At 38.9% G+C, this 17559-nt stretch overlaps 1 protein-coding gene across 12 annotated transcripts in view; it reads left to right on the top strand.

The window, feature by feature from the left end:
• Positions 1-17559, top strand: part of LOC129432202 (uncharacterized) — a 109016-nt gene that overhangs the window by 15453 nt on the left and 76004 nt on the right. For 7 of the 12 annotated variants that reach the window (XR_008640010.2, XM_055190453.2, XM_055190458.2 and 4 more), the window contains 2 exons: positions 4586-4842; positions 14060-14125. Coding sequence is in view for 9 of the 12 variants with exons in the window: in XM_055190453.2 (XP_055046428.2) it covers positions 4586-4842; positions 14060-14125 (323 nt within the window). In the remaining 3 variants the exon portion in view is untranslated. Of the gene's footprint in view, positions 1-4581; positions 4843-12786; positions 12854-14059; positions 14126-17559 lie in introns of all 12 variants that reach the window. The other 5 variants (XM_055190461.2, XM_055190462.2, XM_073868135.1 and 2 more) reach the window with 3 other exon arrangements.

The following is a 17559-nucleotide window of genomic DNA, read 5'->3' on the forward strand; positions in this document are numbered from 1 at the left end:
CCATTCATTCTGCCTTCAATAATATGAAGTCTGCCAGTACCCCTTGCTGAAAAGCAGCCCAAACCATGATGCTTCCACTCCCAAACTTAACTGTTGGTATGGTGTTCTTGGGGTGGTGGGCAGGTCAATTTCGTCTCCAAACATGGTGTGTAGAATGACTGCCAAAAAGTTCAATATTGCTTTCATCTGACCATACTATAGTCTCACAATAATCCACAAGCTTCTCCAAATGCTCTTTTGCAAACTTTAACCCAGCCTCAACATGTTTTTGTTCAGCAATGGAGTCTTGCGGGGTGAGCGTGCATAAAATGCCATGGCGGCTCAGTGCATTGCTTATAGTTTTTGAAACAATAGTAACTGAAATTCCTGAAGTTCTGCCCGAGTGGTTCTTGGCTCTTGGAAAACTCTCCTGATTATTCGTTGGACTCCTCGGACTGGGATCTTACGTGGAGCACCTGATCGTGCCCGGTTTATGGTAAAGTGATGCTCTTTCCATTTCCGGATAATGGCCCCCACAGTGCTCACAGGAACATATAGCATTCTGGAAATGCGCCTATAACCATTCCCATCAAAATGCTTTTCAACGATAAGATTATGAAGATCTTGAGAGAGTTCTTTGCTTTTACCCATCATTTTAATTAAGTCTTTCCTGTGTGCCTCCTGGGTAATGAGAAGCCTTTATAGGCCATCCATCAGGACTAAAGCAGCTGATATCGATTAGTACTGATAAGGGGCAGGGTTTCTCTCTCAATACTTACCGATTTCAGGTGATGATCTGGCTTTCTATGCCATTTTGCACCTTGTTCTCTTCATGTGTTCAATACTTATTCCTTCTGTCATTTCACTTTATTTATTATGACTCAACTTGTATACTTAAATGTTCTGATTTATTTGTATGAATTCAATATTTCGCTTGATGGCTACATCTGGTGGAAATTTTGTGTCAATAGCCCACTTAGAAATCCCCTTACTGATAAAAATGCTGATGTGTCAAATAATTTTCCCTGCTGTATGTGACTTATGACTGATTTTGTGGTCCAGGGTCACATACACTAATAAAAAATGTATCTCGAATGTGCAAGTTGGTTTGGATAAAAGCATTTGCAAAATGCATACATGTAAATATACAGGTCGTTAACAATAACACTCTACTAACTACACCAACGCTGTTAATGCTATTTTGATAACAGCTGAACTGTTGCAACGCTTCTGAAAAATATGGTAGTTTACAAAGCATTGCTATTTTTAGTTACTGTACCTTCTCTCCAACACTCTTAATGAATATGTGTCAGACATTAAAATTGTTCACGGCCTAAATAGTTGTTTTCTTCATAACAGGTGCACTGATAGCAATCTTGCCTTTATTCACAAAAACCTTTCTATAAAATGGAGATTGCTGAAAAGGACAAGACCTTAGTTTCTAATTTGTTAAAACTTCAACTCACAAACACAAATGTCCTCCAAGGTTCAGAAAGGAAGGGTCGAGATATATGCCACAGTTACTTTATCGCTTGGTGGGGTGGAAGTAGCTTAACTGATTGGTGTTGCAAGAACCATATTGTGAAGAGGGACCATTAAAGCAAAAATGTGGGGAGGCCGTATTGTACTGCATGTGTCTCTTCTGCTTTGACAGATTGATGGAATGGGTGTATAACGACTCAGTGTGGGCTCTCGGGCTGAGATGAAGTTTAGGACGAGAGTAAGTTAGTCTCACAGTAGGTTCAGTTCTCCTGCTGGGATGGTCTAAGCTCAGACCCACCGGCTATTGTTCTTTAGCTTTTAAGATAACAATACCTGGTAGAATAGCTAGATCTTTATTCACAAAAGATAAGCTTTCATATGATTGTACAATGCATTTTTTAGGGTCTTATATGTGACCCGGGCTGGTCTAATTTTCAGCTCCAGGCTAAAGAAGTAAAAAATTAAGATTTTGGTCAATTTGAGGTTTTCATAAAGTACCTCGTCCAACGATCCCAATGCTCCATTCAACTTTTAAAATCTTTATTTATATATTTTCTTAGAGGTGTACATTCCTAATACAAAGGATGCCTGTCCTTCGAAAACAAAGCACTTCTTTCTTAGTTCTTGGTTTAGGTTTTAAAACATGCATGAATTAAAAAAAACATGCATGAAAAAGGTCAGAACCTGATTGATGTTGATCTATTTATCTTCTACAGTATTTATCTGTCTGTCTGTGTACAGTGTCTGTCTGTTTGTCTACAGTGTCTCTCTGTTTGTTTGTTTGTTTGTTTGTTTGTTTGTCTGTCTCTGTCTGTCTGTCTAGTTATCTATCTTCTACAGTGTCTGTCTGTCTGTTTCTGTCTTTCTGTCTATCTATTTATCTTCTACAGTGTCTGTCTGTCAACTCAGTCTATCTACACTGTCTGTCTATCTGTCTACAGTCTCTGTCTGTATGTCTACAGTGTCTGTCTGTCTGTCTACAGTCTCTGTCTGGTTGTCTACAGTGTATGTCTGTATATCTATTTGTATATCTATCTGTCTGTCTGTCTGTCTATTTATTTATCTTCTACAGTGTTTGTCTGTCTGTCTGTCTGTCTGTCTGTCTGTTTCTGTCCGTCTGTCAGTTTTTGTCCTTCTGTCTGTCTGTCTGTTTCTGTCCTTCTGTCTGTCTGTCTGTCTATCTATTTATCTTCTACAGTATCTATCTGTCTGCCTACGCTGTCTGTCTATCTGTATACCTTTCTGTCTGTCTGTCTATTTATCTATTATCCATCTTCTACAGTATATGTCTGTCTGTCTGTCTGTCTGTCTATCTATTTATCTTCTACAGTATCTGTCTGTCTGTCTGTCTGTCTGTCTGTCTGTCTGTCTGTCTGTCTGTCTGTCTGTCTGTCTGTCTGTCTGTCTGTCTGTCTGTCTGTCTGTCTGTCTGTCTGTCTATCTATCTATCTATCTATCTATCTATCTATCTATCTATCTATCTATCTATCTATCTATCTATCTTCTACAGTATCTGTCTGTCTGTGTAGTCTGTCTGTCTGTCTATCTATCTATCTATCTATCTATCTATCTATCTATCTATCTATCTATCTATCTATCTATCTATCTATCTATCTATCTATCTATCTATCTATCTTTTACAGTATCTGTCTGTCTGTGTACTCTGTCTGTCTGTCTGTCTGTCTCTATCCATCTTTTACAGTATCTGTCTGTCTGTGTACTCTGTCTGTCTGTCTGTCTGTCTCTGTCTGTATGTCTATCAATCTATTTATCTTCTATAGACGGTTTCAGCAGTAACAACATAAACAAGTGGCTGTCGCGGTCCGCACGTAACTACCAGTAACTCCGCTAATAATAAATAACAACAAAGTGCTTTAAACGTTTATTTATATAACAAGCAAAAAAACCACATAGATTACATAGGAAACCAAAACATTTGTTATTTTCGATGAGGCATTTGTTCAAGAAATCAGTTTAGCAACTAGTCAGACCATTAAAAAAAAAAGAACCCGGAAGTAGAGGTCGGATCCAGACGTGTATCACGTGCGTCCGATGAAACTGTCTATAGTATCTGTCTGTCTGTCTGTCTGTCTATCTATCTGTTTCTGTCCGTCTGTCTGTCTGTCTGTTTCTGTCCGTCCTATCTATCTATCTATCTATCTATCTATCTATCTATCTATCTATCTATCTATCTATCTATCTATCTATCTATCTATCTATCTATCTATCTATCTATCTATCTATCTATCTATCTATCTATCTATCTATCCTTCTTTTAGTATCTGTCTGTCTAGGTTTTTATTTATTTATTATGCATCAGCTTTATTACTCTAAGACATTTACAACAACACACTACTTGTCTTTATATTAGAAGCATTTTTCTGCCAGTGTCATAGCAACTGGCTTTGTTGCATCTGGATTAGCCAGAATGCATTGCAACTAATTCCAGAGGGACTGAAAGATGTTCTGTGAATCTTAAAGCAAAATCACACACTCTAAGGAATGCGTAATAATTAATTTATTAAATAAATTCAATACATTTTCCTTCCCAATTCTACTTAAAACTACAATAAAGTTATATACATGCTGGGCTTTTTAACATGCATGTTTCTGTCATGCCACCATGGCAACAAGCTCATGTTTGGTCAAGCAGTTTCTAGTTAATATTTCTCCTGCAATTCGGGCTCTATCTGAGGACAGAATGAGCACAGGGCAACTTCAGACCTCAAAATCCTCTCAGGCTAATGAGATATGATTAAAACCGCAGATAGATCCTCAGTCCCATTGACATACGCAAAGAGAAACGCTCACTTGCACGCATTCCCACTAATAAGCTTTGATTTGTGGGACTGATAGTGTGTGTAGTTTCCTTAAAACGACTCTGTAAATCCTCAGTAATGTAATTAAGCACGACGTCAGATTTATGCATGCTGCAGGACTGAACCTGATCCTTGTCCATTCTCTCCACACTATGAAAAGCCCTTGTGTATCGCTGCCTTCCATTGCTTAGGGCTTGTGTATGTGTACAATTTTTTTTGTGATTATAAAACAATGCTATACCTGACTGGTTTTGTATAATAATTAACAGAAGGCTTTCACACAATTGCTTCATTCCACAAGTAAGACACAAGCAGAGACCGAGATCTCGTGAAAACACTTGATAAGACAAGGAAGTTTGGGGAAATGGAGTTGCAGTACGGAAAACACAGTATGCTGACACCTGAAGAAAGAAGTCGTCGACACCTTTATTGCTCCAAGCCCCGATTTATGAGGGCACAGCCGGGCGAACCTCACCCCCTCTGCCGCATCAGTCACCCGGGGAGACGAGTCAACAGCAAGGCCTGGCAACTCGGTTCCAGACCCCATCAGTGGAGAAATACGGTGAGTCTCCGCCTCACCAGGATTCTTCGAAAACCCTTTAGGATGAATAACATTTTGCCTGTCAGTGAATCTGTGATCTCTGCTTTAAAAATGAAAAAGCACTCGGAATCAACCCCATGTTGAGAGGATGAGTGAAAAAGGGTAAAACAGAGTAGAGGACAGCATGTCCAAAATCGCAGCATCTGTCCGAGTTGCCGTAATGAATGTTAAGCGGGTTAGATGCTGGGGTGCGGCCGTGCCAGAGGTCAGCCGAATCGCTCTGAGCACACAGGACAAACCCGGGCTTTATGCCCCCCTAGTGAGCTACTAGAATCAGGCAAGGTGCTAACTCCTGCTCTTGCTATTGTAGCGATACCACTAACCATATTGATCTCTGATGCTAGCAGATTAGGGCATAAAGAAGGCTCTGTCCTGGCTGCGGGGGTCCTCCTCTGTTTCCCGGCTCTCCTTTTGGGGTCACAGAATCTGTGGAGCCCCTGTGACCTTCCGAGTCAACACAAGCACACACCATTGGTTCTGCAAAGGTGGCGAAGATGGACACTATTAAGTCCGATTGGTTGGACGGTTACATTCATAGCTCATCATAGCTGACCCGGAGAGCGACAGTGGGCCGTTGGTTTTGTCCGTGTGTTTTATGCCAGGCTCCTTCATGCTGGGCCCCTTTTGTAGGCCATTAATAGGGTTGCAGTTTGGAGACCTCATTGTTTTGGGGGAAAAGAATTTCCTTATGTGTTCTTGGTCCTTTTGTGGTGTGATTGATGTTTGTTGTTGTAAAATTGTGTGTGGATGATGTTAGGGTGTGTGTTTGTTGTTGGTAATTCTCTTGTTGTGGACGTCTGTGTAATGTGGTTTGTCAGAGATTGCTCTATAAGCTCGGACATTGATCTGCTTATATTAACTTCAAATGAGACTGAAAAGTGCTCCTGGCTAGAGAAAGTCATTCATCTTCCTGGAATACTTTTACATTGCTCTGAATGGCAAAAAAATCTTCAAAAATGGTCCCTAGCTGTAACTTGCCTTAAAAAGATCCAAATAAGGCACAGATATGTATACATTTGGTATTAATATATACCTTTGAGGTACTAATATGCACTGTTTGGTACCAATATAAACTGATTATGTTCAAATGTTTACTTTTTGAAAGGGTTCTGTCCCATAGACAGCTAGGGACCATTTTTGGCGTTTTTTCTGACAGTGTAGTTTCAATGCTTGATCATGCGTTGGCTTCTTGTAATTTGTGGGTTAACATCATGTTTAACCTGTTTGTACAGTGTAAAAATACTGTAGATTTAACAGCAAAGCAATATCGCTTAATTGTCAGTTGACTGTACCCATTGACTTCCATATTGTTTTTTCCTACTATGGAAGTCAATGAATAGTATCAACTGTGTGCTTAGCATTATTTATCAAAATATAGTGTTTTGTGTTCAGTAAAAGAAAGAAACTCAGTTTTAGAACAACATGAAGGTGAGGAAATTATGAGAATTTAGATATTTGCGTGAACTATCCTAAAAACCTTCAGGTATGTTACACAGTTGTGTCTGTTATACTAAACAAAGGTTGGTTCACACTTCCATAAAAATGTCATCAAACACCAATTAAACCACAAAAAGATGACAGTTAACTCAAAATGCTGCGCAAACAAAAACACTTAAAAAGGGTTTACACACATGTCTAACAAACTTTGAACAGCACTGTTGGCTTAAGCCTAAGGCCAAACACCAGCTGTGCTTATATAGGGTATACGTTTTTGTGATTTTGTTTAAAAACCACATATTCCTTACATTTTTGTAACAGACAACCTATGGCAAGCCATTTAGATTTTTATTCATTTTCAGGATATGAATTTTTAATATAAACAATTACATTTTCACTCATTAAAATGTTAATTCTTCATATCAGGAATTAGATTTTCTAAAAGTAACAATGGTACGGAGCCCCTAACGGGACATGGAGCAAAAATTAAATAAAGTTTAGTACCGCCTGCCCACGTGAAACTAGCGCATTTAGTTTTGCATGCTCCCGTGAAACTAGGGCTGCACGATTTGGGTAATTTTTCCCATTGCGGTTATTGATGCTAATATTGCGATGTGCGATTGCGATTATACTAAATGGTATCATGAGTCAACTTGATGGGTTTTAATGAAAATCCACACACAGTTTAGCTAAAATGTGTATTTGTAAAACTAGAAATGTTTTCGTATTGCCACGTGATCAACTGCTCAGTGTCAGTAATCCTAAATCCAAAATACCGCCATACAACAGACATAGAGGGGTTTTTTTAGCTACCAGATCACTGTCAATCTCCTCTGCATCCATCTTCACTCTGGTATTTCCGCGCTGCGCACACACAAGTGACGACGCACACCACACACGTGCATGCCAGACGTGCACTGCCTTTTTTGTTCATTTTTCTTTCTTTTTTTAAACAGCAAGGAAAATCATCAAACTGTTATAGAAAGTTTGTGTTAACAAGTCCACACATTTATTTATTTAATATAATTGCAACATTTTGCTGTCATATAATCGCACAGGCTGACATTGCGATTGCGATGCGATTAATTGTGCAGCACTACGTGAAACTATCGCGTGCGTGCGTGAAACTTTCGCTTTCACGTGCGCGCGCGATAGTTTCACTTGCGTGCGCAAAACTAAACGTTAAAAAAAAATTGCACATGAAGGTTTCATGTGAGCACATGAATCTAAACTTTAGATTATTTTTACTCCAATGTCACCTTAAGGGGATCGCACATCGGCCGCGCAGCTCAGCACCGTGCAGCGCCGCGTCGCGCCTAGGAGATCTCGGAGGTATTGTAAACCGGAAGTGCACATTAAATAGCACGAGCTTCGTCAGATAACATCTACTTCAAAATGCAAAATATACGTTAGCAGCCAATGTTATTTGTTAATGATTTGGGACACATATGATGTTATGTAATGTTAAACTATGTGAGTGGCGCTGTGTGGCGCGACAGGGATTTGAACAACTTCCTGAGTCACAGCTGGGTGGCGCGGACAGGCGCCACCTGTCGGCGCCGGTGTGCGTACACTCATAGAAAACAATGCGTTACATTTTTTTAGAACGGCGCGGCGCTGAGCTGCGCGGCCGGTGTGCGATCCCCTTTAGGGGCTCGGGACAATTGCAATTGTTGATATCAATAATTATATTTTTACTAGTAAAAATGTTAATTCTTGATATCAGAAAATTGATTTCTACTAGTAACAATTGCTATTTTTTTATATGAAGAATTACATTTCCACTAGTAAAAACTTTAATTCTTTATATCAACAATTGTATGTCCACTAGTTAAATGTCACCATAGGCCACCATTCAAATTCAATTGTTGATATCAATTGTTGATTTCCAGAAATACAATTATTACTAGTAAAAAATATTTTTGATACCAATGATCACATTGTTAAACTGTAAAAAGTTGGATCAACTTAAAAAATAATTGGTTACGCCTATTTTTTTTTACTTTTATGTTTAAGTGAAAAATACTTAAGAATTTTTTACATTTGGTCCAACTTTTCACTTTTACAGTAAAAATGTGAAAACAGCTTGCCATAGACAACCTTAATTTTGCATATTGTTTTTAAAGGAATAGTCTACTCATTTTCACAGAAGTACATTAGCAAAATTAGTAATGATCTGCTGACTTTACGTTTTATTTTGTACCACCAAACTTGCTCGTATAACTACTCGTCTTAAATAGGAAAAACGTTGATGTTTTTGGTCACTTCTAACTTTATCTCTAAATGCAAAAAGTTTTTTTAGGAAACAAACAGTGGTCCCCAAACCAGGACTATGAAGAACTCTGCTAATAAACCAACTAATTTGATCTTTCCTTTTCCACCTACTCCAAATTGACATGCTTCACATTTCCTGCATCTCTGGACGGGTGAAGAAGCATTGCCTGTCCTAGCCTTGGTGATGCAACAGCCTTCCTGACAGGAAAAGCCCAAATGGCAGCGGCATCCGTGCGCTCCTGAGACACAGAGGCAATGAAAAGCCCATCTGCCTGGAACTGGCCTAATCTCATCTGGAGAATTGGACGATGGGATACAGAAGGCACCAATCACGCCTGTCCAATTTCATTACTGAATTCAATGATGAGAAGTTCAGAGAGCAGAACAGAACAGAGTGTGGGCTGACTCAATGGAACTGACTTATTTATGTTTGCTTGAGAGCTCCGATTGTAATAAGAGCCTCGTCCTGTGACCTCTAAGGCAGGGTGTTGGATTACAACATGAATATGACATCTAATCAAGATTGCTGCCTTTCTGATGTTTAAAAGAAGCCACTGGTGTTGAGCAGGACCTGGTTGTGACTTTTAATGAATCTCAAGGTCTTACAAGCTGGAGCTGGTTTGGTTCTGTACCAACCAGTCTGTGAAGATTAAATATTACTGTTCCTATCTACAACAGCACAAACATGTCTTTCCAACTAGGCTGCTTTCTTTCAGGATCAGCCATATGTCTCCAGACCTGCTTAATTTCACATTCAAGGAGTAATTAGGGAGCAGGCAGGTTATTGTGCAGTAAGTGGCCGCAATTTGTCTATGGAATTTTCTCATCATCTAGCATTCATTTAAGTGAAGTGCATAATAAAGAGAGACAAAATTATTGGGGATTTTATCAACAAGTGGCATTAGTTAGGAATATTAGCATAATGGTCATCAGGTCTAATAAACAATTTAGATACTAATAGGTCCACACAATATAGCAAATTACCGAAATAACTGAATGATTTTAGGTTGATGGAGATGCAGAAGAGAGACAGTGTCTGATTTGTGGAAGATGATCAACAATTAGAAATAATGTAAAACTTGTGTTGTTTATATAATTTTCTGTTTTAAAATATAGTTTTAGTTTACAAACTTGAAGCATTTTTGTTTTACATAATGTATGACACATTATTTAGCAAGTAATCATCACAATGTTCTTCAGTAACGTCTACTTTAATACTGTTTAAACTGATAGGGAACACTGTACACTGCACCCACCTCGGACAACTTCATTGTAACTTTGAAGCATTAAATCTTCAAAATATACGTTCATGCAGCACATCGATTGAAAGCTTAGACTCTCAGGATTTCATTAAGCCCCCACACAAAGCATAAGATGATTTTAAGCAGTCAAGCTGTAATCTAGTTGTAAATTACCTGAACCGGGTGGCACCGATTCAGTTTGTTTACTTACCTTCAAATTCTTCCCTTTATCCACTTAAGTGAAATTGTCCAAAACAAATTGTTTTCATAAATCACCAAGAGTCCAAGGAAATGGAATATCCAAGCCTTTTAATCCAAAAAGATTTGTTCGCTTCACAATTTTGACATTTCTGACCGAATTACACTGTTAGACTTAACTCTAATTTCTACAGTTACTTACCACAAAATGCCCAGTAAAATACCATCATTTTCTTTTCCAGTTCATTATTGTAATATGCATTGCATTATGGGTATTAACATTTAATTTACAGTGATTTACTGTATGTTTTGAATTTGCGGTAGACTGCTGTAAAACAACAGCAGTAGTGATACTGTAGTTGAATAAAACAGTGTTATAAAAGCATATAAAAGGGAAAAATAAAATATATCTAAATACATTTTATTTGTTACACTTTTAGCAGTGAAGCACATTTCAAAATGTGAATTTTATTCCCCTTCAAGGCAATATATTTTTTAAAACTAAGTTACAGTAAAGGTATTAAACTGTAAAATGGAACTTGGTTAAGGGCATCATACGCTAAAAAACATGTACAGTTATGGTACTGTAATGGGGCAGTTACAGTACAACACGTTGCCAGTGAGTTACCGCATATAAACAATAAAAAGTCTAACAGTGTACAATATAAAAACTGTAAACAATAGTTCACTACCAGACATTCTTACGACTCTCACTTCTCGCTACATTTGGGTGTCACGTTGTTTGCAAAGTCTTACGAATCAAACAAGCCCTCAGCCGTTTCATAAGAGGTTAAGCATTGTTAAATAAGTTTACATTTTGTTCAATGCCGTCTTCTTTTCGTCCACACTGTGTAAGGTTTGTTCAACACTGCAATATTTGAATCAATACCGTCTAAACTGTGTTCTTCGATACCATGCCATAGCTTCACATACCAGCAAACTTTGTTCAATACCATCGTCTTTTGTGCAATACAATTTAAACTTTGTTCAATATGTCTTATTTTCTTCAATACCATTTAAACTTTGTTCAATACGTCTTATTTTTTCAATATAATTTAAACTTTGTTCAATACCGACTACCCACCTTGAATAACGTAAAAAATCTGTTCAATGCCGCCGCCTTTTCGTCAATAGGCATTTCGAGGTATTTCCAATGATGCGATATACCGTTTTAAATGGTCCAATACCATGCCACTAGCTTCAATAACGCCAAACCTTTTTCAATAACCCTTTCGATATAGTTCAAACTTTGTTCAATACTGTCTTATTTTCAGCCATATGTTTCTTCAAAACCTACACACTACATTCTGCTGGGTTATTTTTAACCCAATGCTGGGTAAATATTGGACAGAACCCATGTTGGGTCATTAATAAACCTGTGCTGGGTTGTTTTTAACCCAACCATGAGTTGACACAACCCATCATTGCATTGAAACAACCCAAGAGAATAGTGTACATCATATTAAAGATGGTACAACTAGTCCTCATGGTAAGGAGCATTTTGGATCATAATATGAAGTGACTAAAAATACCTTCAACTAGCGATGCACCGTTATATCGGCCTATAATTGGTATTGGCAGATAAAAGCAATTTTCCCCACTAACAGACATTAGGTGATTATTTAAAAGCAGCCAATGATCAGGGAAAATTATATCCTGGCTACCAAAAGGTAGTGTAGTCAAGACCACCTAAATCGAGACCAAGTCATGACCAAGACCAAGACAGGCCGAGACCGAGACAAGACCAAGACTTTAAAGGGCCGAGACCAAGTCAGGACCAAGACAGGCCGAGACCAAGTCAAGACCAAGACCAGTGCAAGTCACTGCATTAAAGCACTTATGATAAAATGTGGAATATGCAAATGATTAGGCACTTATTGTCTGTGTGCGTGTGTGCGTGCGTGCGTGTGTGCGCGAGTGTGTGTATGCCATCAGAGAAGTTGATAAAATAATCAAAGGCATTGCAGATATGTGGGAATTTATCTCTGTCTATAATCTTTGTCTTTTATTTGTTCGCTTAAATAAAAGTGAACAAACACTAAAGAGCTGAAATCAACTTAACCATTTATTCTGAACTGTCTTTCCATTTCTTGCCATCCACTTAACACAATGCAGGTGTTTTTAGTAATAAAATTAGAAAAATTGTCATTGGGAGAAACTTAAACAATGCTTCAACAAGGCCAACATCATATGCCAAACCTAAATAAACTGCATAAAATTAATGATAAAACATAAATTTGTGATGTGCCATCAGTTGCCATCGGTCTTGAAATAAAATTCTGAGTCCTCTTTGTCTGAGACCGAGACGAGACCGAGTAAAAATGCGGTCGATTCCAAGACGAGACCAAGACCTTTAAAAAGTAGCCTTGATACCGATCTCGAGAACTACAACACTACCAAAAGGGGCAGAAAAATGTAAATCCCTACCCTAAATAACTACAGTATATGAAACTGCCTTTCTTGGCCTATTGCTTTATTAAAAATAGCAACAGTAATAAATTAATAGACACTAAACGACTATGCTGCTAATTTTTTTTAGAAAATTATGTAACTCGTGATCCCAAATGTAGGCAACATAGAAACTTGCCACATCAATATAGTCTGTGTCCCCACAAGAGCGTGTGTTTATTTGTATCACACAATAGCTTTGAATGCAGCTCATCCAAAACACAACCCAAAAACAGAACCTGAAGCCTTTAAAGAACAATGCCACGCGCTGTCAATAGTGATTTTCTTAATGCCTTTCCATTGACAGGTTCAAGCAGGCGTTCAATATTCTTCCTTTGGTCCAACTCTGCAGGCACCACACACATCGACAACAGGTGGGCTGGTGGCTTCAGATCCCACAATCTCTTTCCCCAGTGTGCGACCACAGTGAAAGAGAGAAGAACCACAAGGAGCTGACTCAGAAGCTCTGGCGTCTGCCACAGTGAGATAGATGACCTCAGGAAACAGAGAAAGATAGGCAGAAAGATGGAGACATGTCTCTGGTGATAGATGAGTCTCGGCTGGAGCTCTGGGCCATGGGTCATTTGGATGAGAGCATCCAAGACTAAGTGAAAAGAAGGGATAAAAGCGAAGCTGAGCGATGGAGTGGACACCACCAAAGGCTGGTTGTATCACAACTAAATAAGAAGATGGCTGATGAGAATATGATGAACTCCACAGAATAGCTAGTGCATTGGTCGGCATTCACTATTGAGATGCAACGCAGCTCTCAGGCGTAGACAGAAGGTCAATTGACGCTTTGAGGAGGAGGCCTATGAATCATAGTGTTTTTGTCTGTCAGGGTGTTTTTATTTCTTTTTAGTTTAGCCAGCGTTCGCATTCAAACTCTGAGGAGACTGAGCAAGTGTTAACATGAACTTAATGTGTCCAACATCTTAATTGAAATATTAGTTCTTATTTTCTGAAAAAAGTGAGCGAGGCCATGTTTTGTTGATAGGGTTTTGTTTGATAGTTGGTTACAAGACCCAAAGCCATCTCCAACTCGCAATGCTACTATATTCTGGTCATACATTTACATTTATGCATTCGGTAGACTCTTTTATCCAAAGCGACTTAGATTTGCCTCATGTTATACAATTTATCATTATGTGTATTCCTTAGGGAATTGAACCCATAGCCTTTTGCACTGCTTTGTAAATGTTGAGTTACTGTACCCTGTCAGATAAAGGGGTCAAAATGGTTCCCACCTGTCACTGGGTCAGTGCTTTAAAAGGTCCTAATATGTAATATTTAGGTACAGATACATTTGGTACCTTTAAGGTTCTAATATGCCATCCTTATGTACCTCTAAAATACTTATACAAACTCTTTTGGTGCCAAAGGTGTACTTTTTTAAAAGGGTACTGCCCCAGCGACAGCTAGGGGCCATTTTGTAACCATTTTATTTTAAGAGAGTGGGGTCTAACGTTTCAAACAAACCCCAAACCGTTAAAAGGTCAACAAAAATGCTAATTAAGTTTGCCTATGGCCAAACATCCAAATTACTGTCCATGCAACCAAACCTGTTTTGTGTCCTTTAGGCACCATCATATTACTTCTGCTTTGTGAAGCAAGCAGTCCTGTGGAACAGAGGACAGCATCACACCGTAAGTTTTTGTTTTGTTTACTCAACCTCATGTCATCCCAGATGTAAATGAACAAACTAATCATTTTATATCAAAATGATTAGTTGTATTCTCTCACATGACAAAGCTCCCAGAAGCACATACACTCTCAGAAAAAAGGTACATGAAGGTACAAAATTCAGTCCCTCCAGAAAAATGTGATTATGCCATCGCATGATTCAACGCATAATCAGCCAAAGTCCGCATATTTATGCGGGGTATGAATTTTTTCAAATACGCCGCACTTTCGCAGCATGAATTGCAGATTTCCGTGCACAAAATAGGCGGGGCTTGCATGATTTCATAAAAAATCACATATATCTTTGCAGCATGTTGAAAAATGTTGCATTTACCTCACAGAAGCCATGTCCTCTGTTGCTATGGGAACGTTATGACGTGACTATGACGTGAACATCAATGAAAAGTTGCAAATAGTTTTTGCAAGTTCACGCAATTTCATTGCATAAAATTGCATAAATACAGACCATAACTAACGGGGGCACGTGGCTTCCAACGGGGGGCGCGCAATTAGCAACAATAATTGCAAAAACAAGGCATTAAAACAACAAATACAGTGCAAGCACACGCTCATACAACTGGTACAGACTGTCAGCTCATTTCCCGTATTGAGTGCAGAAGATCACAAACTATGCGCAAAAGTTAAACTATTTTGAACTTTGACCGCGGCGTGAGCGAAAGCTACGCTCCGCTGCGCTCGCGCTTTGCTTAACGCAACAACAACCCGCCCTTGCGCAGCGGAAGCCGCAAGGGTTTCATAGCGCAGCGCACACCGCGTCCTAAAAGCCACTTTACCATAATACCGTAATGTTGTTAACGGTCTATAGCCACACTTCACATTTAAGCTTACGTAAATTAAAACAACGCTAACTTACCTTTAAAAAAGCTGAAGCCGGCGTGTACGAACTTCCTTAAAACAGTATCCTGTAGATTTGAAATTTCCACCTCGACCTCTAATCTCCGAGTTTGAGCCAATCGGTGTTTGCATGAAGTCAGATGGAGCAGGCGGTGCTGGTTCATTCTAAATGTTCTAATATCCATATTTTACGTAAGGAATAATTGACGACGGGCCATTGAATTATAAGAAAATAATGCACACCCAAGGTGCAATGCGGCAAGAAGCATTATTTCCAAATAATTCAAAGGACCGGAGTCAATTATTCCTTTTATACCACGGCTACCACAAACATTGCTCTGGTGCCTAATTTTAAGACATTTGAGAAGTTAGGTATGCGGTTATCAGAAATGAATGCATACCCACGGAACATTTCTCAGCCAATCAGAATACAGCATTCAACAGACCCGTGGTATAAACAATCCATAAAATGCCCCGAAAAGACCCGTTGCTAGTATCAAGTCACAAATATGCTAAATACGCATGAGACGCCGCAATACAAGCAATCAGAGAAACTGGTCTATTTTAATTAAAGAAAACATATATCAACTATATTTTCCTTATTTGATTACATTAAAAGTCATGAAACATTCAATGTTTCATTTATTTAAATTATTCTTGATGTATATTAAATTAATAAAAAACTGCCTAGGGGGGGCACAACAACCTGTTTGGGGGGGCATGGCCCGCGAATGCCCCCCCTTGATGCCGGCCCTGCATAAATATCCCGCATATTCAATCGCATTTTTTAAGAAGATCATGGATTTTTGCCCGCAACAATCACAAAAAAAGTGGCGTTTTTCTGGAAGGACTGAAAATTTGTCACTGGGGCGATAACTTTTTAAAAGTACACTTTTATACCTAAAAGTGCAGAGCCCCTAAGGGGACATGCAGAAAAAATTACGAAACTAAACTTCATTTAATTTATCTATCATGTTTAGTTTTGCTTGCGCACGTGAAACTATCGCTTGCGCACGTGAAACTATCACTTGCGCACGTGAAACTATCACTTGCGCACATGAAAATGAACTTTTAAAAAAATTCTGCACATGAAGGTTTCGCGTGAGCACATTAAAGTTTCACGTGAGCATGCAAAAGTTTCACGTGTGCATGCGAAAGTTTTACGTAAGCACATAAAAACTAAGCTTTAGGTTTTTTTACTCCAATGTCACCTTAGGGGCTCGGTATAAAAGGTACATATCGGTACCATAAAGGTACATATTAGGACATTTTTAAAAGGTACTGCACCAGTGACAAAAAGGTACAACTTTGGACAAGTGTACATCCATCATTAAAGTAATCCAAGTGGGTTGATAAATGTTTTATGAAGCAACACAATGAAAAGAGAAAGAAAGCAAATAATGTTTTAAGCTTGAGTAATTTAATTTTCCAAGTAATTAAGCTTCATCATCAAAGTTCAATTTGTGCATGCATTGACATAATCTAATAAGACATGACTGATGTACAAATCTGACTCGTGTAAACAAACACAATCTCTTGGAAAGACACCCAGACACTTCGGCATTGATGGCCTGTGTCTATAAACTGTACCTCACCATCAACCTCTTAAAGGGGCCAGAGACCGTGAATGTACCACAAGAAACAGAGGTTGCCATGGAGACAGCGAGTTGTGTGGGCTGGCTTCCTGTCTTGGCCTCTGGATAAACAAGCAGAAAAAAGTCGGACAAAGATCCACCAGCTTCATACTGACTAATTTACATCTTCGGCTGCCCTTCACAAACAAATGTACCAGTTAGCCAAGCACATGAGTATGAATAAGTACACACCCATACACACACTTTTTTTGCCCTCCGTACGCTACCGACAATAAAAGGTTGACCGCATCGCTGCATTCAAGCTTTCTGAACTTTACGGGGTCTATTCTTATCCAAACATCCTATTGAATACGAGACTATTAACCCACCCATCGCCTTCATACCTTACGGTCTCCGCGGACATTGTCGCCACAGAGACAGGACATTAAGACCACACCGCTGTGGATCAGAGTGCCGCCAGGGCCCTGAATACTGTACTCCGAAATGATGACACATGCACAGGTGGGCAAACACACTCCTGATCCCGCCTCGCTTTGCAGACAAATGCTGATGTTTACACTGTGATTTATGGTTTGGGGTTTGGTTGCATTCTGTTTGGGATGAAGCCCTTTGCTAATCGAGATGTAGTACCAGATGATTTTGGACTTAAATAAAATAATAATAAGGCAAGCGGCATTCAGACTACAGAGGCATGCGATCAGGAGACAATGCATGGCTGCTTTAGTACTAAATAAAAGAATAATAATGGGTAGCAGTTTATTGTATGTACAGTAGTGCACAAAAGTGATATCCAACTCTGAACAATTGACTGATCTGTGTGCTTTATTCAAATATTTTATTATAGATGCATAAAAAAATTGTGTGCATGTTGCATTGGTGTGTTTAGAGTATAAACTGAAGCTCAGCTTCCAGAATTTAAGGAGGCTTGGCAAAAAAGTTCACACAAC

The sequence above is a fragment of the Misgurnus anguillicaudatus genome, chromosome 1, assembly GCF_027580225.2.
Source record: "Misgurnus anguillicaudatus chromosome 1, ASM2758022v2, whole genome shotgun sequence".
NCBI classification, from domain to species: domain Eukaryota; kingdom Metazoa; phylum Chordata; class Actinopteri; order Cypriniformes; family Cobitidae; genus Misgurnus; species Misgurnus anguillicaudatus.